The sequence below is a fragment of the Sceloporus undulatus genome, chromosome 3, assembly GCF_019175285.1.
Source record: "Sceloporus undulatus isolate JIND9_A2432 ecotype Alabama chromosome 3, SceUnd_v1.1, whole genome shotgun sequence".
Taxonomy (NCBI): domain Eukaryota; kingdom Metazoa; phylum Chordata; class Lepidosauria; order Squamata; family Phrynosomatidae; genus Sceloporus; species Sceloporus undulatus.
In genome coordinates, this window is record NC_056524.1 from 1,293,157 (window position 1) to 1,319,534 (window position 26,378).

Sequence of the window (26,378 nt, forward strand, 5' to 3'; positions counted from 1 at the left end):
TGTCTGTTTTAAAGTGCTTTGCGTTGTTTTAGATGGACATATATGGAGTTTACGTTCAGTGGCTAAGGATGCAACTACATTGTAGAACTAATGTGCTGTAGCTCCATCCTATGGAATCCTTGGGATGTGAAGTTTTACAAGGTCCCTAGCCTTGTCTGCCAAAGAGTGCAGGTGCCTCACAAAACTACTAATCCCAGGGTTCTGTAGCATGGATCCATGGCAGTCCAAGTGGTATCAAACTGCATTATTTCCACAGTGTTTAATATTCAAACTCTTAAGTTTAAATATTCTTATAAAAGGCAAAGGATTTGCAGAGAATAGAAAGTGAAAGCCAGTCAAGCCTGGGAGTAGCGGCTGAGTTGCGAATGCTGGAGGAAAGCTGGAAGTGGATGTAATGGTGAAGTTCTTTGTGGAAAGAGAGCAGGAAGGACATTGAAACTGAAGATGAGCTGAAGAAGATGGGAGGCCAACTAGCAAGAGCCTAAGGAAGGAGTCCAAAATGGAGAAAGAGCCAGGGAGGGAGGCTGTGAGACCTGCGGCGGGAGAACAATTTGGGGAGAAATGTTGGCCAGTGGCCCTCTGCATCCATTTTGAATACAAAAATCAGTGCCTTTGAATACCAATGTCAGGATTGTCCATGCCATTGTATTTCTGATTTCTATGTGTGGGTTGTGAAAGATGGACAGTGAAGAAAGTGGATAGGAAGAAACTTGATTCATTTAAAATCTCATTCTAGAGAAAAGTCCAACGGATGGTGTGGACTACTACAAAGGCAAATGAATGAGTCCAAGAGCAAATCAAACCTGAACTCTCCCTGGAAGCCAAGATAATGAAACTGAGGCTGTCATAGTTTGGACATCTTATGAGAAGGCAAAGAATCATAGAATCGTAGAGTTGGAAGAGACCACAAAGGCCATCCAGTCCAACCCATTCTGCCATGCAGGAACTCACACTTAAAGGCATGACTCACTAGGAAAGACGATAATGCCTGGGAAGGTGGAAGGTAGCAGGAAAAGGAGGAGACCATGTGTATTTTCACCAGAAAGAGGGTGAATAGATGCAAATTTGTGCTGGGAAGTAAAGGCAGTTACCAATTTGAAGTCGAAAGCTTTCATGGCTGGCATCTATAGTTTTTGTGGGTTTTTCAGGCTACATGGCCATGCTCTACAAGAGTTTATTCCTGATGTTTTGCCTACATCTGTGGCTGGCATCTCCTGGTGAAACGTCAGGAATAAACTCTTCTAGAACATGGCTACATAGCCCAAAACCCCACAAAAAAACTACAATTACCAATTGATGCAAAAGTGCAAAAATCCGCAGCAGTGTGCATAATGCACTAAGGTGTAGACTAGCCTTAGTCTCCCTTCTCCTCTTCACTCCTTTTCCTAAAAGACTAGAGGTACCCAGAGGGAATTAGGAACTCCCCTTCTTCCATGATCTTGTTTCCCCAAAGAGAACTGATGGTGGGAGATTCATGGAGAGAGCACCTCTTGGCTAAAGCAATAACACAACACAACCTCCCTTCTTTTCATGGCTTTCCATGCATCTCTTGGGAATGTTTTTCTTTTTAAATGCAGGGCATCCATGGGGGGTGGGGTGGGGTGGGGTGGTTGGATGTCTCTCCCATTTCTTTATAAGCAGAGCCTTCCTCCCTGCTAGGAGCCCCGGTGTGAGTCAAGGAGCTTTGAGACCATGGTAATATCCACCAAGCTGACTTTTTTAGTGTGTTGGTTGACCCTACAAGAGGCAAAGGTAATTTCTGTGTTGCTAGAACGCACGAGAGTTTGTTAGCTTTTCCACGGCTGCGGCGACGTCTCCTCCTGCTTCCAGGAGAGCCTGCAGGTTCAGTTCTTCATTGGGGAAACCCATTGCCCTGAGCTGCTCCAGCTGGGCTTGGTAAGGAGAGGCCAGGGTCTGTTGTTCCATTTCTTCCACTTCTTCTGCCATCCCCTCCTGCCCTCCTTCTCCATCTCCGGATCCATTACTTTCCAACTCCAGGCTTTCGTCTGCTGAGACCAGGCTTGCAGTGTCTGACGATGGGCTATCTCCCTCGTCGGAGTCCTCCATACTTTCTGGGTCGACGTCTGGGTCCACCAGGGCCAGGATGAAATCTGGTACTTCCCTCCTGAGGGCCAAGAGGCTCAATTGCAGCTGGAGGAGAGCTTGGAGGGCCCTGGGGTTGCTCAGCAGTGCTGCAGCTTCTGATCTGGCCAACTTGGGAGGGAGTGCCTGGGCCCAGCCTTGTGGTGGAGGAGCACCTTGGCTTGTGGGGGAGCTGCAATGGGCCAGGAAGGCCTGCGTGGGGCCCTCAGGGTGGGAGAGTGCGTTGGTCATGCTCTGCATGAACTCCGGATTGTCTGTGAGCTGGTGCACCATGTTCTGGATTCTCTCTGACTTGCTCAGGTTCAGCCGGACTCTGGTGTTCAGGGTGATATGGATGTAGCCAGGCTGTCTGGCCCCATCCCCAGCCACATTCACGTCACCATTGTCCCCGCTGCTGTTGGACTGGGGGGCCCATGGGTTGGGCAAGGGTTCCCTGTTCTCCGTCCGGGGCAGGGGGCCAATGTTCCCGGAGGAGGGCTTGCTCTCTGAAGGGGAGAAGGCAGAGTTCCCCTGGAACTGGGCTTGCACAGCATTGAGCATGGGGGCCTCAATGTCATTGTAGAGCTGCTGCAGTGCGCTGTACCCACCAGGGATGCTCTCCAGATTGCTCAGGGCCCGGTCATGGTTTCGGATGATCTCGTCCATCACCGCTGGGCTGGTGGCCACGTCGATCATCTCTCGCAAGAACTCAGAGTTGTTGAGGATGTGGCTGATCTCGGGGTTCTGCTCAGCCAGTTGCTGCATCTGCGGGACAGACATGATCATCTGCCGGACCTGTTCGGTGTCACCAAAGAGGTTCTGCACAAAGGGGTGTTGCATCACTTCGCTGATCAGCTCCTGCCGGGCAGTTTCTTGTTCTGGAGTATCTCCCACCAGTTCTGACACCTCCACGGCGTTCAGGCCCAGGATGTTCATACCGGTGACCCCAAGGAGGAAACCCAGGATCAAGGGGTTGCGGTTCAAGGCGGAGGCGTTCAGATTGAGACCCAAGATCTGGAGCAAGAGGTTCTCCATGGTCCTGGTGATGAGGTCTTGGCAAGAGGCCATCAGCTCGTCTGGCTGGTGGTTCCACTCCGAGAGGTCCAGGCTGTACTCCGAACTGCTCTCCTGGGAGAAAAAGCCGTTGGCCGAGGGTGCTGGGAGAAAGCCACCGGGCAGAGTGGTCACAGGGGCTCTCTTCTGTGATTTGATGAAGAGATGGACTTTGGACCCATTGCCAATCTTATGCTGAGCCAGCGTGTCCTGGTCTTTTAGGATCACGCCAGCAAAGATCAGCGAGAGCTGCTCAGCGGGGGTCTTGAATCGCTCGGAGATGAGCTTCTTGAACTCCTGGATGAGCATGCCCTCAGCCACCTCAAAGTGCTCTTTCCGCTTGAGGGTCTTGACGGTCACCTTGACCACCCGGGAGCCAAGGGTGGCAGCCCCGGGGCCCTTTTTCCTTTCAGACATGGCTGGCCGGAGCTGGCCTGTTGCGGCCGGGGAAGTGGTGGTGGCGGCGATGATGATGATGCCGGATGTGAGAAGAAGAGCAGAGATTCAGGGAAGAGGAGGAAGAGGAGAAGGAGGAGGAAAGCAGGAGGTCTCTTTCCGGTGTGGCGGTGATCGTGAGGTGGGAAGGGGCCAGTGGTCTGCTGCCCCCCTGTGTCTCAACGCTCGCCAAGGCCAGAGCACACATACCAGCGAGATGTTGCCCTTCTCTTCCGCTTGCTCACAGCCTGGCCGGTTCCTTCATTTTCCTCTTCTCCCCTCGCCAGCCCACCCCGGTCACTGCCTCTCTGTGAACCTGGCTGGACTGTGACCTCACTGCTGACCTCACAGAGAAAGGCCAGGACAGTGCTGGGGACCTCCATTGCAAGTTTGGCCACCTGCTCCTCCATCAAGCCAAGTCCATCCACCTCCAGGAGGGTCTCAACCAGCTGTAAGTCTCAAGATTTGTTGCTGTTGGGTCCACATTTGGAATAATTATTGGCACAATGCTTGCACAAGAAACTGCAATAAAAACAGATATGTCAATGGAGGGAAAAAACACCCTCTCAATTGCATGCAAAAGGATTTTGTGCAGCGGGACTAGATGTCATAACTGCAAAAGAGGACAAGGCACCACACAATGTAGGACATTCATGAAAAATGCAGGACATTATCTTCCAAAAAGAAGAAGCTACAAACACTCAGAAATTCATTTCATTGTGGGTTATTTGCAGCTATATTATATATACAGTACTGCATTTTTATTATGTACTCAGTTGTAATTTTCTTAAAATGCCTTTTTGGTTTGCAATATATTTATACAACTCTGAGCAAGACAAATGATTAAAAATGTGCTTTACTAGTAACAAACCCTAGACTGAGTCTGCATTTAAATTATTCTTTTAATATGTCCTTTGTACTGAAATTAAAGGGAAAAAATTCAGTCTTTGCATTGTGTCCTCAAGCAGCCCATTGCCTAACATCTTTGCTGTCCTTTCCCATCTGAGAAACAAATGCGCTCTGAGCTCTGGGTGCAAATCTTGTCTGCTGCTGCTCCTTGGAAAAGACTTGAGAAGGATCCATCCTGTCCTCCTATTTGCAATGACAACAGGCTGCCATGTAGATGCATTTCTCAAAAGGGAACAGCAAAAGTGGTGTTATTCAATGAGCTTTTTAGTCATGTCCAAAATGGAGCACATTTTGGAATTCCTCCTGGACAGAAGATTGAAATGTTAGGCATGTCCTAGAAAAGGAGGACATAGGATCATGCTGATCTTGTAGCACCTTTGAGACTTAACTATTTGTGGAATAGTCCAAGGCCTGGTAAAGTGGGCAAAAAGCGCCACCCTGTGGATGGGGTGAGGGCTGAGCGTCCCCACGCTCAAAGCCCTCACCGCACTGCTTGGGTGCCATCTTGGTGTGCGCCTGTTCAGATGGCACTGCGCCAAACAGGCATCACTGCACCAAACAGGCATCATCAAGCCATTCTGCAGCAGCTTTGGCACCTCTTTGCAGAAAAAAGGCTCCCTTTTGTGCGCTGTGGAGGCTGGATCAGTGCCGCAGTGTGCATTTGCTACAGCACTGATCTGGAGCAGAAAGGGGTGGTGTCTCGATGCCCCTTTCTGGTCGTCTGTACATCCCCCAAGTCTATGAAACATTATGCTACAACGGGAGTCCTGGTGGCACGGTGGTTAAATGCCGCTCCTGCAGCCACAAGGTTGTGAGTTCGATTCCACAGGGCTCCAAGGTTGACTCAACCTTCCATCCTTTCATAGGTTGGTAAAATGAGTCCCCAGCGTGTTTTTGTCGAATGTACAGTGGGACCTCGGTATCTTCTGGGGTTTGGTTCCTTGGCTGCTCAAGTCGCATTAAATAGAATGCCACAGTAAAATGGAAAAAAACACACCAAGGTTTGCTTTTTGGAATGTATATGTATATGAATATTTTCAAGCCATGGTTGAATCCATGGATAAAGGATCTGTGGTTATGGAGGGCTGACTGTATTTTTCTGCCATGCATTTCCCTGTTGTGTTATTCCAAATGCAAATTCAATAGCAACAAATCTGGACGCTTACAACTTGTTTAGATCCACTCTTAGCCTGCCTTCCTCATTTGCCCTCATCATTGGACACTGACCAGGGATCACCAGGAGCTTGTGGTCAGATCAAGTCCCTCTGTGTGTGGTGGCCCCTTCTCCATTTTCTGGGCTCCTCCTGCCCATATCCTGGGCTGCCCCTGCCCTGAAGTCCTGTTATGGATGCTTCCTTGGTCTTCGACTCAAAGGGAGGATCCCACACAAGTGCCATCTCCCACCCACAGATTGGTTCCTGTTGGAAAGATACAGCAGGGGCCCTTGGTATCCACTGGGGTTTGGTTCCCATGGTATCCCATGAACACCAACATCTGTGGATGTTTAAATCTCATTAAATATAATGATGTATTATATTATAAAATTGTATTTGTTGTTGTGGGCCTCCAAATCATTTTTTTTCCTGATGGCAACCCAAACATGAACCTATCATAGGGTTATAGAATCCTAGAGCTGGAAGAGATCCCAAGGGCCATCCAGTCCAACCCCATTCTGCCATGCAGGGACTCAAAATCAAAGCATCCCCATTGACAGATGGCCACCCAGCCTCTGTTTAAAGACCTCTATAGAATGAGATTCCACCACTCTCCAAGGAAGGAGTGTGTTCCACTGTTGAACAGCTCTTGCTGATAGAAATTTCCTCCTAATGTTGAGGTGGAGTCTCTTTTCCTGTAGCTTGCATCCATTGCTCCATGCCTTATTCTCTAGAGCAGCAGAAAACAAGCTTGCTCCATCCTCATTAAGACACCCCTTCAAATATTTAAACAGGGCTATCATATCACCTCTTAACCATCTCTTCTTCAGGCTTAACATACCCAGCTCCATAAGTCTTTCCTGATAAAGCATGGTTTCCAGGCCCTTCACCATTTTAATCACCCTCCTTTGGACATGCTCCAGTTCCTCAGCATCCTTTCTGAATTGTGGTATCCAGAACTGGATACAGTATTATTCCATGTGAGGCCTGACCAAAGCAGAATAGAATGGCACTATTACTTCCCTTGTTCTGGACACTATACAGTGCGCTGGAAGCCGCACCGGAAGGAAGGGAGCCATGCGCCGGAAGAAAACAACCGCGTGCTCTCCCGTGGCATGTGCCCCGTGTGCCGCCACCGTGCCGCCATGGGCATGAGCCTCATTCATTTGAATGGGGCTTGAGCATCCGCATTTTTCCCTTATGTGGGGGGGGGGATCTGGAACGGATCCCCAGCGTAAGGGAAGGGACGACTGTACTTCTATTGATGCAACCTAAAATCGCATTAGCCTTTGTAGCTGCTGCATAGGTAACCACATTTAGATAGCCTTTGTTCAATTATTTTGGCTTCCAGGGAAGGTTCTTTAACATGCCTCACCTTTCCCAAAAGCCAGGGCTCTCAATGGCTTCTCAGCCAAGAAGGCTCCCTCTCATCAGTCTCACTACTTCCTGGAAAGTGTTCGTCTGAATATAGTGACAGCTTGCAGTTTTGCAGGATCGTTGGTTTGGCATGACTTGGTATCAATGGGAATGAGGTCTTTTTAGACTGGGCTGGGTCTCTACACCAGACCAAATGTTCTGTTTACTGTTTTGTTGTTTTACTGGGTTTCTTTAAAAATACTGATTTTAACTTTTTTTTAAACCTACGTTTTAATATCAATAATATTTAATTATTTTTTAAACTTTGCTCTTTGTGTTTTACTTCCATCTTTTAAAATTGTTGTAAGCCTTGTTGAATCCCATTTTGGGAGAAGAGCAGGATATAAATCCTTTAAATAAAATAAAATAAGGGCAATTGCTTCCAAATGTTCAACCATTTGGATAATACAGTGGGCCCTTGGTATCCACAGGGGCTCGATTTTAAAATCCTAACATAAAAGCGGTCAAGAGACCTGAGAAGGTAAACCGCAATACAGGCAGAATGGAGGTGCACCTATAAGTAATGCAGTCTGACACCACTGGAAGTACTTTAACTCCTATGGAATCCTGGGATTTGTAGTTTTCTCTGCCAGAGAGAGCTGGTGCCTCACAAAACTACAATCCCCAGAATTATGTTGGATAGAACCATGGCAGTTAAAGTGGTATCAAACTAAAGTGTAGATGCACCCGGGATGTGGTTGTGCTTGCCAATAAGGACACTAAATTGAAGACTCGGCTTGCTGGGGGTAATTAGCTTATGTGTTGTAAACTGCTTAGAGACTACTTAGTTCAGTATTAAGCAGTATAGAAATGTAGCTGCAATTGGTATGGTTCTATGGTCATTGGCCATTATGTAGGGAAAGTGCTCTCTTGACTGCATTACCTCCCACCAACTATTAGTTTGTGACAGATAACAGCATCACTGCACTTGCACATGGGAACCACCTTCTCCATCAGCTCTCCTAATGTTGCTTTCCTAAGTGGGGTGTCCTGAGGTGTGTTCAGCCATCCTAGAACTCTTGGTCAAATGCCCAGCCCAGAGAAAATAACCACCACCAACCAGAGAGACCAAGACAAAGGGAGGCCAAAGTGCAGTTGGCATTTCTTTATCACACCAGAGTTGCCTTTTGAGTCCACCAGCTGCCGAGAGGAGACTCCCCATTCCTGCTTTGCCCTAGATGCCCTGGGACTCTTTCTTGTGCGTCACAGCAATTTAGCAGGGATGGAGCAATTCACCCATCATCCACATTTCTTCCCATCAGCCTCACAACATTTGGTGTGTGGAGAATTTTGGTGGGCTGGCAAATTGACTCTTGGGAAGGCAGGCAAGTGAGGCAGTGTTGCCCGGTGTCCTGTGGGCTATTCCAAGATGACTGGCCCTTGGCATGGAGAGTCGCTGGGCCAAGGGTTCCCGCCGGTGGAGTAGCCCAGCCCCTTCAGCCGCAGCATGAACCAAGGGATGAGGACAGGGGCTTCGGCCAGGAGCGCCTGCAGGCCCTGTTCCATCTGGACCCAGGCTTGGATGGCCTTGGGGTTGGACATGGCGGCCACCATCTCAGGGCTCTGCATCTGTTGGGAGAAGTGCATCATCTGCTGTTGGATGCTCTCTGGGTCTGCCGGCCAGGTCCCTTCTGAAGCCAGCAGGGCGTTCTGCATCAGGGAGAACATCACACGCTTTGTGTAGGCATTGCAGAGGTTCACAATCAGCATTGGGATCTCAGCAGCTTCCGGTGCCTGGATGCCCCCAGTGTTGAACATCTCAGTGCCAGAAGCGGGCATGAGGTTCGGCACTGACAAGCTGTGCCCAAGAGGGCTGGCGAGGCTGTTGAAGATGTCGTCGCTGCCATTAGTGCAGAGGCTGGTGGTGCTGTGGGAGAAGGGAAGGCGGCCCAAGCGGTCTCGGGCATCCTCCGTGGGGGGCTCCTGGCCCCTCAACCCCGAGTGCTCTGGGCAGGAGTTCCTCACCAGGGTGGCGTAAGGGCTGGGTGCAACAAAGGCATCCGGGGATGCGTTCAAACTTGGTTCATGGACGTCGCTGTTGAGTTGCCTCAAGGGATTGTCTCCCCCAGGAATATTGTTCTGGAGGTTGGGCAAGGCCTGGTCAGGGTTCTTGAGGTCCTGCACCATTTCTGGGTTCTTGGCCATGTCCATGATTTCCCTCATTTTGTTCAGGATCACCCTCATGATGCCCATGTTGTTGAGGATGTGGCCGATGGCTGGCACCTTCTGGGCCAGCTGTTGGACCTCTGGATTGGCCAGGATCACCTGCCGGACCTTCTGGATGATCTTCTCCGAGGTGGGCACCAGCTGCCACTCTGACGCAGCACTGGAAGGGTTGGTCTCCGGGTGGCTCCATAGGCCCTGGGTGCTGGAGCTGAAAGCTGGGGAGGGGAGACTTCCATTGTCGGGTGGGTTCGGGGTGCAGTCAGAGGCCCTGGGCACATAGGAAGGTCGGGTTGGGTCCTCTGGGTCCCTCTTGAGGGACCGGATCACCAGGTGGACCGTCATCCCATCGCTGATCCCACACTGCCGGAGGGTGTCTTGGTCCTTCAGGATCCGCCCAAAGAAGACTAGGACCAGCTGGCTGGTCTCACAGTTGAAGTGCTTGGAGAGTTCCTCCTTGAACTGCTGGACGGTGCTGATCTCTGGGAGGACAAACTGCGCACTGCCCTTGGGGGATTTGGCTGTGACGCAGATGAAGCTGGGGTTGGAGGCGATGACCGCCGGACAGGTCAGGGTGGCACCTTCCTGGTTTTTGTCCATGGTCTCCATGACACACCGAGGAAGAGGAGGAAGAGAAGGAGTATGGGTGGCAGGAAAGGAAACAGGGTCAGGGGGTGACTTCCTGCTGTGGGTAGAAGGGAAGATGCCCAAGGAAGGCTCTTGGTTTCACGTCTGCAGGGCTACAGGGCTGTTTTTCTTACCACTGTGGTCGTGGGACCCTTCTGGAAGGCAGGAGACCACCCCATATACACTGAGATTGGTGGGAATGGACTCTAGGAAGGGGAACATGGGAGAGCCTCTTAGCCAAGGTCTTCCCCCTCTCCCCTCCCCTCCCTCCGTCCCTCCTGAGCCAAGGAGCAGCCCTTCACAGGTAAGAATGTGGGAGGGCAGGGAGTGTCACTGTGACATCACCAGTGATGCCACCAACACCATCGTCACCAGCAGCCAAGTGGTTGGTGTCTGGGGAAAATACCACCCCACAGGGAGAGATCCTGGCTGGGAAGAACTGGCAATCATGTGCCATCCCTGGTGGATGGGATATTGAGTACCATTGCAGTCCAACCTGGAGACGAACAGGTGCTGATGGTCTAAGCCAGCCTTTCTGACTTTTTATCATGAAGGGACATGTAGGGCAACACTTTCCAATGCCCTTTTCAAGCTGGTCAGGCCTCACTTGGTATAATCCTGTGTTCATTTCTGGTTACCACAATTCAAAAAGGATGCTGAGAAAATGGAGCATGTGTCCAACAAAATGGTGAAGGTTCTGGAAACCATGCCTTATGAGGAAAGACTTAGGGAACTGGGTATGTTTAGTCTGGAGAAAGGAAGGTTAAGAGCTGATATGATAGACCTGTTTAAGTATTTCAAGTGGTGTCATACTGAGGAAGGAGCAAGCTTGTTTTCTGCTTCTCCAGAGACTGGAACACGGAACAATGAATGCAAGCTACAGGTAAAGATATTCCAGCTCAACATTAGGAAGAACATCCTGACAGTAAGGGCTCCCTCAATGGAGAGTGGAGGGGTCTCCTTCCTTGAAGGTGTGAAGGTCTTTAAGCAGAGGCTGGATGGCCATCTTTCGGGATGCTTTGATTGTGAGTTCCTGCATGGCAGAATGGGGTTGGACTGGGTGGCCCTTGGGGTCTCTTCCAACTCTATGCTTCTATGATGGCCATCCAACCTCTGCTGAAAGATCTCCAAAGAAGGAGACTCCACCACTCTCCAAGGCAACGTCTTCCACTGTCAAAAAGCTTATACTGTCAGGTGGTTCTTCCTAATGTTAAGGTAGAATCTCTTTTCCTATAGCTTCCTTTCATTGCTCTGGGTCCTCTTCTCTGGAGCAGCAAAAAACAAGCTTGCTCCATCCTCAAGCTGACATTCCTTTCCAGTATTTAAACATGGCTATCATATCAGCTCTTAACCTTCCCTTCCCCAGGCTGAAGGGCGGGGTATAAATAACATAACATAAATAAATATAAACATACCCAAGCTGTCCACCCAAGAATGGCTGTAGTCCAACATCAGGTGTGCATCAATCTCGGCATGTGGAGTTATGCTTCCTTGGTGTATCTTTCTGCTTCCTCATAATGTTGAGGTGGAATCTGTTTTTCTGTAGTTTGCATCCATTGCTCTGGGTCCTAGTCTCTGGAGCAGCAGAAAACAAGCTTGCTCCCTCCTCAATATGACATTCCTTCAAATATTTAAACAGAGCTGTCATGTCTCCCTCTTAACCGTTTCTTCTCCAGGCTCCCAGCTCCCTAAGCTGCTCCTCAAAGGGTTTGATGGTTTCCAGACCTTCCACCATTTTGGTTGCCCTCCTCTGGACAAACCTTGCCAACAAAACCCTGTGATAGGGTCACCATAAGTCGGAAACAACTTGAAGGCACACAACACCAACAACCACCCTTTCTGTACCAGCTCTTCCACCAGCTCTTCCTCCTCCTCTTCCTCCTCCTTACCTGCCTCAAGCGGTGAGAGCTTCAGGGCATCAGAGGCTGAAGAAGCCAGATGCCTGACCAAATGCCTGGAGCACCATCATCATTGTTGCCACCTCCTCCTCTTCCTCATTTATGTTGCTGACTCTTGTTTTTCCTGGGAAATCCTCAGAGGCCACTTGGTGGGGAACCGGAAGCAGGGATGGAGGGACCCCCAGGCCAGGGACTGGCCTCTTAAGCCCCCAGGACTTGGAGAGCCAAAGCATTGAATCATAGAATCATAGAGCTGGAAGAGATATCAAGGGCCATTCAGTTCAACCCTATTCTGCCATGCAGGAACTCTCAATCAAGGCATCCCCATTGACAGATGGCCATCCAGCCTCTGCTTAAAGACCTCCAAAGAAGGAGACTCCACTCCACTCCACTGAGGGAGTGTGTTCCACTGTCAAACAGCCCTTACTGTTCCTCCTAATGTTGAGGTGGAATCTCTTTTCCTGCAGCTTGCATTCATTGTTCTGGGTCCTGTTCTCTGGAGCAGCAGAAAACAAGCTTGCTCCCTCTTCAACATGACACCTCTTCAAATACTTAAACAGGGCTATCTTATCACCTCATAACCATCTCTTCTCCAGGCTAAACATCCACTCTATTCTGCTTTGGTCAGGCCACACCTGGAATAATACTGTACCTTGTCCAGTTCTGTGTGCCACAATTCAAAAAGGATATTGAGAAGGTGGAGCATGTCCAAAGGAGGGCCACCAAAACATTGAAGGATCTAGAAACCATGCCTTATGAAGAAAGACTCAGGGAGCTGGGGAAGTTTAGCCTGGAGAAGAGATGGTTATAAGAGGTGATATGATAGCCCTATTTAAATATTTGAAGGGATGTCATGTTGAGAACTTGTTTTCTGCTGCTCCAGAGAACAGGATGGAGCAATAGATTCAAAATAATAATAATAATAATAATAATAATAATAATAATAATAAAGTTTTATTTATGTTTTCCTGTCTCTCCCAGTGGATTGAAGCGGGATTAAAGTCAAAATATATAATTCAACAACAGTACATAATAATTCTAATAACAAATTACTTAAAATCAGAGTATAAAAGCAATATTCTATCTAAAAACATACAGTATACAAATCATGGCTAACATCCTTAGATGATACCTTAGAAAGAACTTCCTGAGAGTAAGAGCAGTGGAAGAGGTGCCCTCAGAGATTGTGGTGGAGTCTCCTTTTTCGGAGGTGTCTAAGCAGAGGCTGGATGGCCATCCGTCCCAGAGAGGGCTTGGGTTGTGCCCTCCTGCATGGGCAAAGCAGGGGTGGACTGGATGGCCCTTGGTACCTCTTCCAACTCTATCATTCTGTGAGTGACATACTTCTATGAGAACCCTACCGGGGATGGAAAAGAGTTAACACTCCCCCTTGGTTCCTTATACAACTGGTCCCAATCCAGATTGCTTTCCCTCTCTCCTTTGGAGGAATAAAGGTTCAATCATCTAATGTAATCCTGAGAACCAATTCCTGCTGGGATTCCTTCTTCTATGCAGCCATTGAAGGGTCAAGAGCCCTGTCCCTTATTAGACCTCAAAGACATTGGTGTGTTAGTTTGGACTATCAGTATGCAAAGGGATCTTGCAGCACCTTTGAGACCAACTATGCAAAAGACGTTATAGCATCAGCTTCTTAGATCTGGTCTGCTTCCTCAGATGCGTGGTCTACAAAACACAGACCTGGTCTGTAGAAGCTTATGCTCCAACCTCTTTGGCTCAGTCAGTGTCAAAGGTGCTACAGGATCCCTTTGCATACCCTTATTAGACCTGGCAGCCAAGAGTCCTACACACCAGGTTGCACAACGCTGGACAAACACCAGGTTGCACAAAGGCAGGTCTGAGAGCATCATGTTGAATGAGAAGAGAGAAGTGTTTGGAGGAGCCCAGAGAAAGACCTTTCAAAAGATTTAAAGGATTTTTTAATCATCAGAAACAATGCAACCCAATCTTTTCAGAAGCTCCTGCCTTGTCGGCGTTGTCATCGCCGAGGTTGGCAATGGCAACTGTGGCAGCGGCGGGTGCCCAACATCTCCCTTCCATCGGTGGCACAACTTCCCGTCTCTTCTCTGGCTCAGAGCTTGTACATCCGCTTCTGCTTGGCAGTTGGCTGTGCAGAGGAGCCCCGCAGGCGGCTGGTGGTCTTTGAGCTGGAAAAGAGATCAGACCCTACCAGAGTCTGCAAGATCTGTTGGGCAGAGAGATCCTGGAGGCCGATCCTGGAGGTTGACGGTTGGGCCACATCACAGAGAGAAGTGATGGAGTGGGCTTTCCGCGCAGGCCGTTCAGACCGGCCTCGCCTCTCCGATGCCGGCTCATCCGTGGCAAGGGCTTGCAGCCTCTGCTGAATTTCGAGGAGCCCCTGGATCTCTTTTGGGTTCCAGTTGGCCAGGAGGACATCCATGCTTTGGATCTGTTGCAGGAGGGCCGGGATGTGAAGGGACCCTTGCTCCTGGGAGTTCTTGGACCCTGATGCTCTCCTCTGGATCATTTGGGCCAACACCTTCGGGGGATGACTGAGCGGCTGCCCAGCGGGGTTTCTGCAAGGGCTGCCTGTGATGTTCTGCATGAGGTGCTTGATGATCTGGTGGAGCAGGCTCTTCACTGTGGCCGAGGCAAGTTGGCCAGACTCCCCTCGAATGGCCCCATTGCTCTCACCTTTGCTGTGGTCACTGCCACTGGATGCTACTTTTGGGACCCCTGTCTTTGGGGGCCAGGTTTTGGGAGAAGAGAGGCACTCCCTGATATGTCCAGGTTGTTCCTCACGGTCATGGGGGGAACACTGTCCACGTGGGGAAGGCCCTTGCCTTTTGGGGAAGTGCCTTTCCACCAGGCCCTGCACCTCCATAAGTGTGTCCTGCAAGAGGTTGTTGTTGTCTCCACTGGGGACGCTCCTTGGAGAGCCAAGAGCCTGAGGAGGGGATCGGATGATTTCCCGCACAGCGGCCGGGTTCTTGGCCAGCGCCACCACCAGCCTCATGCCCTCTGGGGAGGTGAAGAAGTGGCTGATCTCGGGAGCCCTTTGCATTACCTGCTGCACCTGGGGGTTGTTGGTGACTAGCTCCTTCATCAGGCCAGGGCTGGAGAGCTTACTCTGGATGAAAGGGTTTTCCAAGAGCTGGAGCATCATGTCTGGGTTGGACATGAGTTGGCTCTGGAACTCATCAAAGTTGGCCGTGTTCAAGCCCAGGCTGGCGGTCAGTTCCCGGAGTCTATTGCGAGCAAACGTGCTACTCCGAACAGGCTTCTGGTCCAAGGTGGCGCTGGTAGGAGCGGCAGAAACCTGTTGCGTTGGCGCTGCCCGCTGAGACCGGATGACCACGTAGACAGTGGCGTTGTCATCCAGGTGGATTGCATGCTGGCTGAGGGTCTTATGATCTTTTAAGATCCGCCCGCCATACACCAGCTCGACATGGTTAGGAGAAGAGGAAAAGTGTCTGGCGACGTGTTCCTTGAACTCTCTGACAAACATGTCCTTGTGGACCAGAAATTCTTCCACCTGCCATGGGGTCTTCACTATCATCCGGACAACCTGCGGCTCAGTGGTCGGTCCTAGGTTCACTCCGGGGACTTTCTGACTTTCAACCATCTTGTGGCAGAGCTTTTAAGATCCTTTCTTCTTGGGGGAAAAGAAACCAAAGGTGTCAGGTAGATCTGTCTGGCTTTGCTTCTCATCCCAGACCAGAGCAGCCCTGCCTACATCACTACCATCACCCTGCAAGCGATGAGTTCCCTCTTCTCGCCATCCCCTCCCTCCCCGGCCTCAGAGGTTCCACGCAACCTTCTGATGTGGAATCCAGGGACTGTGATGTCATCGATGAGGTCGCCAAGCCTGCAACTGACCCAGGATCCTCTCACCCAATTGGGAGGGCTTTGCAAGAAGAACCCTGCAGACAGACTATGGAGATTGTGGGGCTGTTCAGACCAGCATTTTGGACCGGCTTGAGGGCGGAGTCCGGGCGTAGCATCTACATGACACACACCTCAGCTCCGCCCCCAGGGCGCTGTGACACCACACACCACACCACATGTGGTGTTCTGGTGCTGGGTACATAAAACACAGTGCCGAAGGGATGCTGCCAAGCTGCGACAATGCAGCTATCGCACCCTTTGCAGGGCGCAAAAAGAGTTGCTTCTTTTTGTGCCCTGCAAAGGCCAGATCAGGGACGCAGTGTGCGGTTGCTGGCCCCCCAATCTGGCTGAAACAGGGGTGGTTTCATGAGGCCCCTATCACACAGAGACTGGATAAGCACAGGACTGCTCCCTTGTCTTTATCCTATCTTTGACTGCAATCCCGCAAAAGGCTTTCAGATCGCAGCGCTATTGTCACATCATTGAAGTGGCATTGCATTAACACAAACTGCCATTAATGCAAAATGCCGGGCAATGCTGCTTCTATTACAATGACAGGATCTGTGCAATGTTGTTTGAAAGTCTTTTGGTGCAATTGCAGTCAATCATGCTTTCTGGACAGGATAATGATGGGATAAGCGCAGCGCTGTCATCCTAATGTTAAAGTAGAATCTCTTTTCCTGGAGTCTGCATCCATGGTTCTATATTATTGTCTCTGGAGCAGCAAAAAACAAGCTTGCTCCATCCTCAATGTGACACCCCTTGAAATACTTAAACAGGGCTATCATATCACCCCTTAACCACCTCTTCTTCAGGCTAAACATATCCAGTTCCCTAAGTCTCTCTTCATAGGACATGCTTTCCAGACCCTTCACCATTTTGGTTGTCCTCCTTTGGAGGCCATGAAAACAAGACCTAAAGGTTACTAGTGGCCTACAGGCTACACTTTGTTCACTCCTGTTCTACAGAAACATCACTGCCTCATCACCAAGGGAAGTGTTTGAGTGAACGGATGGATGGACAGGTGGGTAGAGCAAGGTCTGAGAAGCTGCCAGTTGTGGACAACTGAGGAACCTCAATGTGGACATCAGCACACAAAAAGCAAAGGTGCCAAAGGAGCAGCTGTACCTTTGCAGCAACAGCAGAAGCACCACTCCAGAGGTTCCTGTAAAAAATGGCACCCCTGAATCTGGGTTCCCTTCGCAAGTGTCCCAAACACAGTTTGGGCAACCAGCCAAATGGTGATTGAGACACAGCTGATAGAGAATGAGCAAGCCAAGTCACAGAGTGGCTTACAGTTCAGCATTTACTTTACTCAGTAAACACAAAACCCAAAAACCCTTAAGTCCAAACCCAAGTTCATTCATAAGGAGCCCTGGCAAGACCAGCAAAAGGGCCCAAGCTGGACTCAGGCTTGCATCCTTCCGAGGAGGGAGCTAAAATGAGTCCCCAGACTGTTGGGGGCAAATTAGCTTACTTGCTCATTAGCTTACTTGCTGTTCACCGCTATGATCTTTGGAATAGCAGTATATAAATAAAACTTATTATTATTATTATTATTATTATTATTATTAGTCTGGTGAGACAGTTTGTCATTATCCAAGTCAGGTACATGGCACCCAGGATCAACAAACACAGTCAAGCATTGAGTCTAGGAATATGATGGGGAGCCAGTAGGTCTGATAATCTCTGACAACTCCTGGAAGGCAGGATTGGGAATTTATAGATCAGCAGCTAAAGGCAGATGCTGCTCAATTTATAGCTGCTTCCAAGAAATCCTCTGAGACCTCCTCAAACCCTTCCTTTGTTGTTGCCACTCAGTGAAGGGGTCTTCTGTCTCTGAATGGGCAGCAGGACTCTCTGCCAGAGCCGGTCCACTCTGGTCTGCATCTGAGACATGTGGCTCTGGAATCCTCTATTGAATCATAGAATCCTAGAGTTGGAAGAGACCCTAAGGGCCATCCAGTCCACTCCCATTCTGCCATACAGGAAATCTAAATCAAAGCATCCTCAACAGATGGTCCTCCAGCCTCTGCTTAAAGATCTCCAAAGAAGGAGACTTCACCACTCTCCATTGAGGGAGTGTGTTCCATTGTCAAACAGCCCTTACTGTCAGGAAGTACCTCCTAATGTTCAAGTGGAATCCTCTATATAACACCCCTTTTAAACAGGACTATCATATCACCTCTTAACCTTCTCTTCTCATGGCTAAACATCCCCAGCTCCCTGAGTCGTTCCTCATAGGGCATGGTTTCTAGACCTTTCACCATTTTGTCTGTCCTCCTCTGGACACGCTCCACCTTCTCAACATCCCTTTTGAATTGTGGGGCCCAGAACTGGACACAGGATTTTTCCAGCTGGGACCTAACCAAAGCAGAACAGAGTGGCACTATGACTTCCCTCAATTTAGTCACTATCTTCTATTGCTCTGGTTCAGCATCAGGTCCACTGCTCCAGAGTCCATGTCTATGATTTGAAAGCAGGGCATGACAGGAAGAAGGGTTCCCTCTCCCAATGGACTGTCCACAAAGACCTTTGAGGAGGGGACCAACCAAGCCTCAGCCCTCAGCAGCATGTTCTCCCCGTCTGTGAGAAGACATGGACGACCCGTTCCCGGATTTGTTTTGTTCTGACCCCGTAGACAATGGGATTGAGCATGGGGGGGACGACCACATAGAGGTTGGCCAGCAGGATGTGGATGCAGCTGGGGATGTTGTGGCCAAAGCGGTGGGTGAGGAAGGAGAAGAAGGCTGGCACGTAGAACAGGAGGATGACGCAGAGGTGGGAGGCGCAGGTGCGGAGGGCCTTCAGCCGAGCCTCCTTGGTGGGCATGTGGAAGACCACCCTGAGGATCATGGCATATGACAGGGCGATGAGCACCACATCCACCCCGGAGGACAAGAGGGTCGTGGTGAATCCGTACCAGATGTTGACAGTGATGTCTGCGCATGCTAGCCGGGCGATGCCCATGTGCTCGCAATAGGTGTGACGCATGGTGCTGTGCCCGCAGTAGGGCAGCCTTTTGAGGAGGAAGATGGGTGGGAACATGATGCACAGGCCTCTCAAGATGGCTGCCACAGCCACCTTCCCAATCACTGATGGTGTGAGGATGGTTACATAGCGCAGTGGGAGGCAGACGGCCACGTAACGGTCGAACGCCATGGCCACCAGAATGCTGGACTCTGCGATGAAGCTGAAGTGGGTGAAGAACATCTGGGTGATGCAGGCGTCGAAAGAGATCTGCCTGGAACCGAACCAGAAGATGGCCAGCATCTCAGGGACAGTGGATGTGGAGAGCATGAGGTCGGCCACCGAAAGCATGGCGAGGAAGAGGCACATGGGCTGGCGGAGGCTGCGGTCTGTCGCAATGAGGAGCAGGAGGAAGGCGTTGCCAACAAGAGCAGCCGCATACATCAGGCAGAAAGGGACCGAGATCCAGATGTGGGATTCCTCCATGCCTGGGATGCCTGTCAGCACAAACGTGATGGGGTCGAAGCTGCTGCGATTGACAGCTGTCATGATGGATGGGCAGCTGCTTCTGCTGGCGCTGAGAGCTCCTGAAGAGAGAGAAAGGGCAAGGGAGACATGCTGGCTGTCAAGCAAAATCCAAAATATTATTTATTTCTTCATAACACTTAACACTTTATATTTCTATACTGCTTCAGAGTGAACTAAGCGCTCTCTAAGTGTTTTACAATGTGTTAGCCAATTGCCCCCAACAAGCTGGGGACTCATTTTACCAACCTACGAAAGGATGGAAGGCTGTCAATCTTGGAGCCCTAGGATTAAACTCACTGTAAAGGGCTCTTTCTTTCTTTCTTTCTTTCTGGGATTTATATCCCATCTTTCTCCCAAAATGGGATTCAAGGGGGCTACAAAATATTCATTGTTGATACCTATGTACAATTGGCCCTCCACATTTGTGGCTTTGACTTTTGCAGATTTGATTATTTGTGGATTTTATTAATATGTTTTTTCCCTAGGAAAGTGTAGGTCCTCTTCCAATGTGACTCTGCCAGAAGTTGGCCATAGAGTCATGCTGGAGAGATACTCAGATTCTCTAGGCATTTGTAGATCCTCCAGCATGATTCAATGATCCACTTCTTATTGGAGGAGCAATGAACAAGCATCTTCTACCTGATAGCCCTTCAGAAATTTAAAGGTGGCTGCATCATAGCCCCTCTCTCAGCCTTCTCCAAACCCAGTGCCTCTCTGCAGCTGAACAAATGGTCTTCAGATACATAGGCATCTTAGCAATGTTGTGCTAATCATAGAGTCATAGATCATGGTGGAGTTTCCTTCTTTGGAGGCTCTTAATATGAGGTTGGATGGCTATCTGTCATGGGGGGGGGGGCTTGGATTGTGAATTCCTGCATGGCAGAATGGGGTTGGACTGGATGGCCCCTGGGGTCTCTTCCAACTCTAGGATCCTATGCTTCTATGAAGACACTCTTAGCCAAACAATGAGGAATTAAGAGATGTAGCCATGTTAGTCTGTGGAATCAGTAAGTGGAGAGATCTTGTAGCACCCCTGAAACTAATTGAAAGAAAGAAATTGGCAGCATTTGCTTTCCTAGACTTCAGTCTACTTCCTCAGAGGAAATAGACTGAAGTCTAGGAAAGCTCCTGCTGCCAATTTCTTTCTTTCAGTTAGTCTCAAAGGTACTACAAGACTTCTCTACAAAAAGAAATTAAGTGCAGCAAGAACCTCATTGACTCCAGACTTGAGTCAAGCTGGAATGCAGGCAGGGAGCCTAAGGCTGTTTCTGTACGATCCATCAAACGGAGCGGCTGTTGAGCCTCGACTGCATCACAGTCTCGTAACTACACCTTTTCTCCAGCAAGAAGACGGGCATTACGAAACCCCTGCGTCACGGAACAGGGAACGACAACCATCCTTTTATTCCTTTTCTTTATTAGGGGTTGGACTGGATGGCCCTTGTGGTCTCTTCCAACTCTATGATTCCATGATTCCTTTACAAAGGCCAATTACTACCTCTTACGTTTCTTCTGTGTCTGCAAAAACCACCCTCAAGCAACAAGGAAAAAAATTAAGAAATTGCCAAGTCTTGTTTTTGGCTACATATGACTGAAGTCAAACTAGAAAAGAGGTACTCACAGATATTACTGTATATGCTTGAATAGCCCTGGGCCCAGGGCAGACCCCCCCCCCCTCACTGGTCACTTCTCTCCAGGATGAAGAGGAAGAGGAGCCATTGCTGAGCATCCTTTGGCTTCAGCCGGTCACCCAATTACAAATCCATTTAATGCATGTTGGGAGACCCCTGGCTCTGCTGCTGCCTTGCCTTCCTCAGAGGGAGCCCCAGGGTTTTGGGTTGGTGGCAAAAGATCCTATGGTTATCCCCAAACTTACTTCTGAGCTGGCACAGCAGATGTTGGAACCTTGGGACTTGAAGAGATGCCCTTCCTTCGTGGCACAGTTGTCCTTCATGGGTTTCGTCTTTCCACCCAATTCCCCCAAAGCCGAGCCAGCTGAAAAGGAGCTGGACTAGCTATGGGAAGGAATGGGACCTTTGTGGTGGGAAAACCTGTCTGAAGAAGGAGGAGAATGGAGGTGCCACAATTAATGTTCCCTGGCTGGGAATTCCTCTGGAGTGGCACAGAGGCTTCTGGGACCCTCAGGCGCACTGTGGGGCCTGAACGGCCAAGCAGCGCATTAAAGATTAACCGGGGCTCCTTGGCTCGGCTGAGTGGTTTCCTTCCTGCTGCCATAATGCACATGCCAAGGGACGTGACTTTTCCCCATTGCCCTGGGAACCTTGTCTTGGCTGTCCCACCCTCTCACCCATCCATCCTTGCAAACATTATGGCCAGCAGTGCATATTCCCAAATGCCAGCCTTATCCACAACAGAATCATAGAGTTGGAAGAGACCAAGGGCCATCCAGTCCAACCCCCTTCTGCCATGCAGGAAATCTCAATCAAGCATCCCCATTGACAGATGGCCACCCATCCTCTGCTTAAAAACCTCCCAAGAAGGAGCCTCCACCACAATCTCCGAGGGAGCGATGTGTTCCACTGTCAAAGATCTCTTAATATCAGGAAGTTCCCCCTAATGTTGAGGTGGAATCTCTTTTCCTATAGTTTCATCCATTGTTCCGGGTCCCACTCTCTGGAGCAGCAGAAAACAAGCTTTCTCTATCCTCAACAGAACACCCCTTCAAATGCTTAAACAGGGTTGAGGTTGGATTGGATGGCCCTTGTGGTCTCTTCCAACTCTATGATTCTCTGATAACAGTAAAGATATATTCATCTTTCCCACCCGGGGAGGGCTTGGACAGGGTCTTCCTGCATGGCAGAATGGCGTTGGACTGGATGGTCCCTTGGGGTCCCTTCTGGATAGCACAGTTTCCTAAAGGCATTAGCAAGCAGCACCTGGATTGCAGACAGGAGTGACCCAGTCCAGTTATTGCTAGTTGTGGGCAGCACCAGATGAACTTGATCTGAGGAAATGGAAAGGGAACCAGCTGTAAACATTCTCTGCTGCTTTCAACTCCTATTAGACTCCTCCATCATTACACATTATAAAATTTTTATTGCCTTTCTCACTTAAATAAATCCTTGCAATACTTGTTCAAGGAGGTGGGTCCTTAGATATGGATCCATCCACCTGGACTTGTTGTTCCCTTGGCCCCGACTTTCGGTTTCATCATAGTTAGCCATGAGTCCCATGAATTAAACTAAATGGCGTGGGGATGGCATGGGAGGCAGGCATCCTTTTCGGTCCCATTTGGTCCCATTCAGTCCCGGCCAGATTTAGGCTCCCCATTCTGGTCATCTTCCAGCATTCAAGGAACAAGGCTGTCTTGAGTTCCAGACATGAGAGTGGGTTGAAACTTCACAAAGGGGCTCCTTTTCACCTAGGTCCTAGCTCCCCAAATATATGGAGGAGTAATGAGAGTTTAAGACCCTGGGAGACCACTCAGCCACGAAAACCCACCGGTTGGCTTTAGCCAAGTCACACTCTTTCTCAGCCTCAGAGAAAAGGAATGGTGGCAAACCTTCTCTGAGTAAATCTGGCCAAGAAAACCCTAGGAAAGAGACATAGAATCATAGATTTGGAAGAGCCAGCCAGTCCAATCCCATTCTGCCATGTAGGAACTCACAATCAAAGTATACCCAACGGATGGCCATCCAGCCTCAGTTTAAAGACTGGCTTTGACTTATGATGGCCATATGACGAGAGACTTCAAAGTCCCCCTAATATCAAAAGCCCTACTCAGGTCTTGCAAATTAGGGCAGCCGTGGCTTCCTTGGTTGAGTCCATTCACCTGGAATGGGGTCTTCCTCTTTTCCTTCGGCCCTCCACCTTCCCAAACTTTATTGTCTTTAGTTTTTTGTGGGTTCTTTGGGCTCTTTGGCCATAGAATCATAGAATCATAGAATCATAGAGTTGGAAGAGACTGCAAGGGCCATCCAGTCCAACCCCATTCTGCCATGCAGGAAATCCAAATCAAAGCATCCCTGACAGATGGCCATCCAGCCTCTGTTTAAAGACCTCCAAGGAAGGACACTCTATCACCCTCCGAGGAAGGAGTGGGTTCCACTGTCGAACAGCCCTTACTCTCAGGAAGTTCCTCCTAATGTTGAGATGGAATCTCTTTTCCTGTAGCTTGCATCCATTGCTCCGGGTCCTATTCTCTGGAGCAGCAGAAAACAAGCTTGCTCCCTCCTCAATATGACATCCTTTCAAATATTTAAACAGGGCGATCATATCACCTCTTAACCTTCTCTTCTCCAGTCTAAACATCCCCAGCTCCCTGAGTCGTTCCTCATAGGGCATGGTTTCCAGACCCTTCACCATCTTGGTTGCCCACCTATGGACACATGGCTCCAGTTTCTCAATGTCCTTTCTGAATTGTGGTGCCCAGAACTGGACACAATATTCTAGGTGGGGCCTGACCAAAGCAGAATACAGTGGCACTATTACTTCTCTTGATCTAGACACTATACTTCTATTGATGCAGCCTAAAATCGCATTGGCCTTTTTAGCTGCCACATCACACTGTTGACTCATGTTCAACTTATGGTCTACTTGGACTCCTAGATCCCTTTCACACGTAGTTTCATTCAGCCAGGTGTCACCCATCCTATATCTGTGCATTTTATTTTTCCGCCCTAAGTGCAATACCTTACATTTCTCCGTGTTGAATTTCATTTTGTTAGCTTTGGCCCAGCTTTCTAGTCTATTCAGGTCATTTTGAATCTTGATCCTGTCCTCTGGAGTATTAGCTATTCTCCCTAATTTGGTGTCATCTGCAAATTTGATAAGTATGCTCCCAATTCTGTCATCCAGGTCATTGATAAAGATGTTGAATAGCACTGGGCCCAGGACAGAGCCCCACTGGACACCCCACTGGTCACTTCTCTCCAGGATGAAAAGGAGCCATGGCTGACCATCCTTTGGCTTCGGCCGGTCAACCAATTACAGATCCATGTAACAGTTCCTTTGTCTAGCCCACCTTTTACAAGCTTGTTTGCAAGAATGTCATGGGGAACCTTGTCAAAGGCCTTACTGAAATCAAGATATACTAAATCCACAGCATTCCCTTCATCTAACAAGATGGTAATTTTATCAAAGAAGGAGATCAGATTTGTCTGGCATGACTTGTTTCTCTGAAACCCATGTTGACTTTTTGTGATGATGGCATTGCCTTCTAGATGTTCACAGACTCTCTGTTTAATGATCTGCTCCAGAACCTTTCCTAGAACTGATGTCAGACTAACTGGACGATAATTGTTGGGATCCTCTTTTTCCCCCTTTTTGAAGATGGGGACAACGTTGGCCCTCCTCCAGTCGGCTGGGATCTCTCCATGTTTGAGAAGAGTTTATACCTGACATTTTGGAGAATGCTGGCATGGGGGAGAGTGTCATATATATTGTGTGTGACCCGGGGTAGGTAAGAGAGATTCCCATGTTAATCTGTGTATTGTTCTGTTGTTGATGGCTGGGCCTCAAGGTAGGAGGATGTGCAACAAAGGATGAGTGTCTGCTAATTGGTGGTCATTGTCTAATCCTCCCACCCTTGCCATTCAGCAACAGAGCAATACACAGATTAACATGGGAATCACTCCTCCCAATCCAGGATCAGACTCTGTGTGTGTGTGTGTGTATACACCATTCACTTCCATGCCAGCCTTCTCTGAAGATGCCAAAGCCACAGATGCTGGCGAAACGTCAGGAATAAACTCTTCTAGAACATGGCCACATCGCCTGAAAAACCCACAAAAAACTATGGATGCCGGCCATGAAAGCCTTTGGCTTCACATTTATTGTCTTTCCATGAGAAGACATGATACGTCCAAAGTATGACCGTCTTAGTTTAGTCATCTTGGATTCCAGGGAGAACTCAGACCTGATTTGCTCTGGGAGAGTGGTACTCAGCATTTAGCGCTCCAGATGTTTGAGTCCTCAGCTCCCAGAATTCCTGAACAATGATATATTGGCTGGGAATTCTGGGAGTTGAAGTCCAAGGCATCTGGAAGACCAAAGGCCGGGAACCAGTGGCCTAGGATCTTTTTTCGTTTTGTGTTTTGTCTGCCTAGCAATCCACGGTATGCGCAGAACGGTTCTCCAGCACCAGATCTCAAATGAGTTGATTTTCTTCCTATCCGCTTTCTTCACTCTCTAAGCTCTCGCGTCCATTCATGCTGATGGAGAATACAATGGCATGAATAATTCTGATTTCAGTATTCGATTGTATATCTTTACACTTTAGGATTTTGTCTAGCTCTTTCATGGCTGCCCTCCCTATTCCTAGACCTTTCCTGGCTTCTTGACCGCAGCCTCTGTTCTGATCAACATTTGATCCAAGTTACAGGACCTTTTTCACTGTCTCCATTGCTTAATTTAGAATCGTTGGGGTCATTCCCACTACAATTTTAAGCGAATCGCAAATCGGATTATATGACCTTCATTCCCATTGGGAGTGGATTTTGATCCTTATTCAATCCAATTCTGTTGTGATAAAGCGGGGCAAAAGGGAAAAAACCCCTGAGGTTTTCCAATAGCACATGTTTGGCGGTTCTTTTTGGAAGAATCGATTCTAATGGGTGTCCAAAAAGTGGGAACGCCAGATCAGGATCGACTCCTTCTGCCAGGAGGGACAAATGGCAAAGGGGTGCTGCCTTTTTGGGGTTTGGGTTTTTTTTTTTTAAAAAAAAAAAAACTAGTTGATAAAAAATAATTTTTTTCCCCCCCCCCCCCAAAAAAAGTGTCCCCAGTCCTCCTCCTCCTCCTCTCAGGTCCCCCGAACTTGCTTCCGTCCCCGCTGGCCTTGGCACTCCCGACCCCCGGCTTCCCCCAAACTAAATGGGGACGAAGAAATAAAAACTAATGCAACTGGCATAAAAAAAGATTCCCTTTTTCCGTCGGTTTTATCCATCCAACCTCTTATAGGAGATCTTTAAGATAAAATGCTTCACTTCTGGTTATGATGTATGTTTTCTGAGTGTTTTAGATGTTCTAGATGTTTTAGCTATTTTATTGCATTAATAATCATGTCAGTGTTTTATTGATTGTATTTTATATCAGTACTGTGTTAATTTGTTGATGTAATCCCGCCTCGATCCGCAGGGAGAGGCAGGAAAATACAAATACAAATAATAATAATAATAATTATTATTATTATTAGTGAGAATGAGGGATCTTTTGAAATGGGGTACAGACACAGAGTGGAGCTGAATCACAACCCGCATTATTCTGCCAGTGGGAATGACCCCATAGAGTCCTAGAGTTGGAAGAGACCCAAAGA

At 48.8% G+C, this 26,378-nt stretch overlaps 4 protein-coding genes across 4 annotated transcripts; all 4 read right to left on the reverse strand.

The window, feature by feature from the left end:
- Window positions 1-1,680: 1,680 nt before the first annotated feature.
- On the reverse strand, window positions 1,681-3,863 carry LOC121926491 (ubiquilin-1-like). Its single transcript, XM_042459511.1, has one exon. It carries the CDS (start codon window positions 3,550-3,552, stop codon window positions 1,768-1,770), a length of 1,785 nt encoding a protein of 594 aa, XP_042315445.1. The 5' UTR covers window positions 3,553-3,863; the 3' UTR covers window positions 1,681-1,767.
- A 4,289-nt stretch (window positions 3,864-8,152) lies between these two features.
- LOC121926998 (ubiquilin-1-like) lies at window positions 8,153-10,095 on the reverse strand. Its single transcript, XM_042460449.1, has one exon. It carries the CDS (start codon window positions 9,819-9,821, stop codon window positions 8,409-8,411), a length of 1,413 nt encoding a protein of 470 aa, XP_042316383.1. The 5' UTR covers window positions 9,822-10,095; the 3' UTR covers window positions 8,153-8,408.
- A 3,546-nt stretch (window positions 10,096-13,641) lies between these two features.
- LOC121926194 (ubiquilin-1-like) lies at window positions 13,642-15,498 on the reverse strand. Its single transcript, XM_042458965.1, has one exon. The coding sequence runs from the start codon at window positions 15,339-15,341 to the stop codon at window positions 13,827-13,829; it is 1,515 nt and encodes a 504-aa protein (XP_042314899.1). The 5' UTR covers window positions 15,342-15,498; the 3' UTR covers window positions 13,642-13,826.
- A 2,671-nt stretch (window positions 15,499-18,169) lies between these two features.
- Window positions 18,170-21,105, reverse strand: LOC121926195 (olfactory receptor 52B2-like). Its single transcript, XM_042458966.1, has 2 exons — window positions 20,979-21,105; window positions 18,170-19,161 (listed from the first exon to the last, which is right to left on the reverse strand). Exon 2 carries the CDS (start codon window positions 19,121-19,123, stop codon window positions 18,170-18,172), a length of 954 nt encoding a protein of 317 aa, XP_042314900.1. The 5' UTR covers window positions 19,124-19,161; window positions 20,979-21,105.
- Window positions 21,106-26,378: the final 5,273 nt, after the last annotated feature.

Coding starts and splice junctions, on each gene's coding strand:
- LOC121926491 (XM_042459511.1), bottom strand. CDS start 3,552: ATGTCTGAAAGGAAAAAGGGCCCCGGGGCTGCCACCCTTGGCTCCCGG.
- LOC121926998 (XM_042460449.1), bottom strand. CDS start 9,821: ATGGAGACCATGGACAAAAACCAGGAAGGTGCCACCCTGACCTGTCCG.
- LOC121926194 (XM_042458965.1), bottom strand. CDS start 15,341: ATGGTTGAAAGTCAGAAAGTCCCCGGAGTGAACCTAGGACCGACCACT.
- LOC121926195 (XM_042458966.1), bottom strand. CDS start 19,123: ATGACAGCTGTCAATCGCAGCAGCTTCGACCCCATCACGTTTGTGCTG.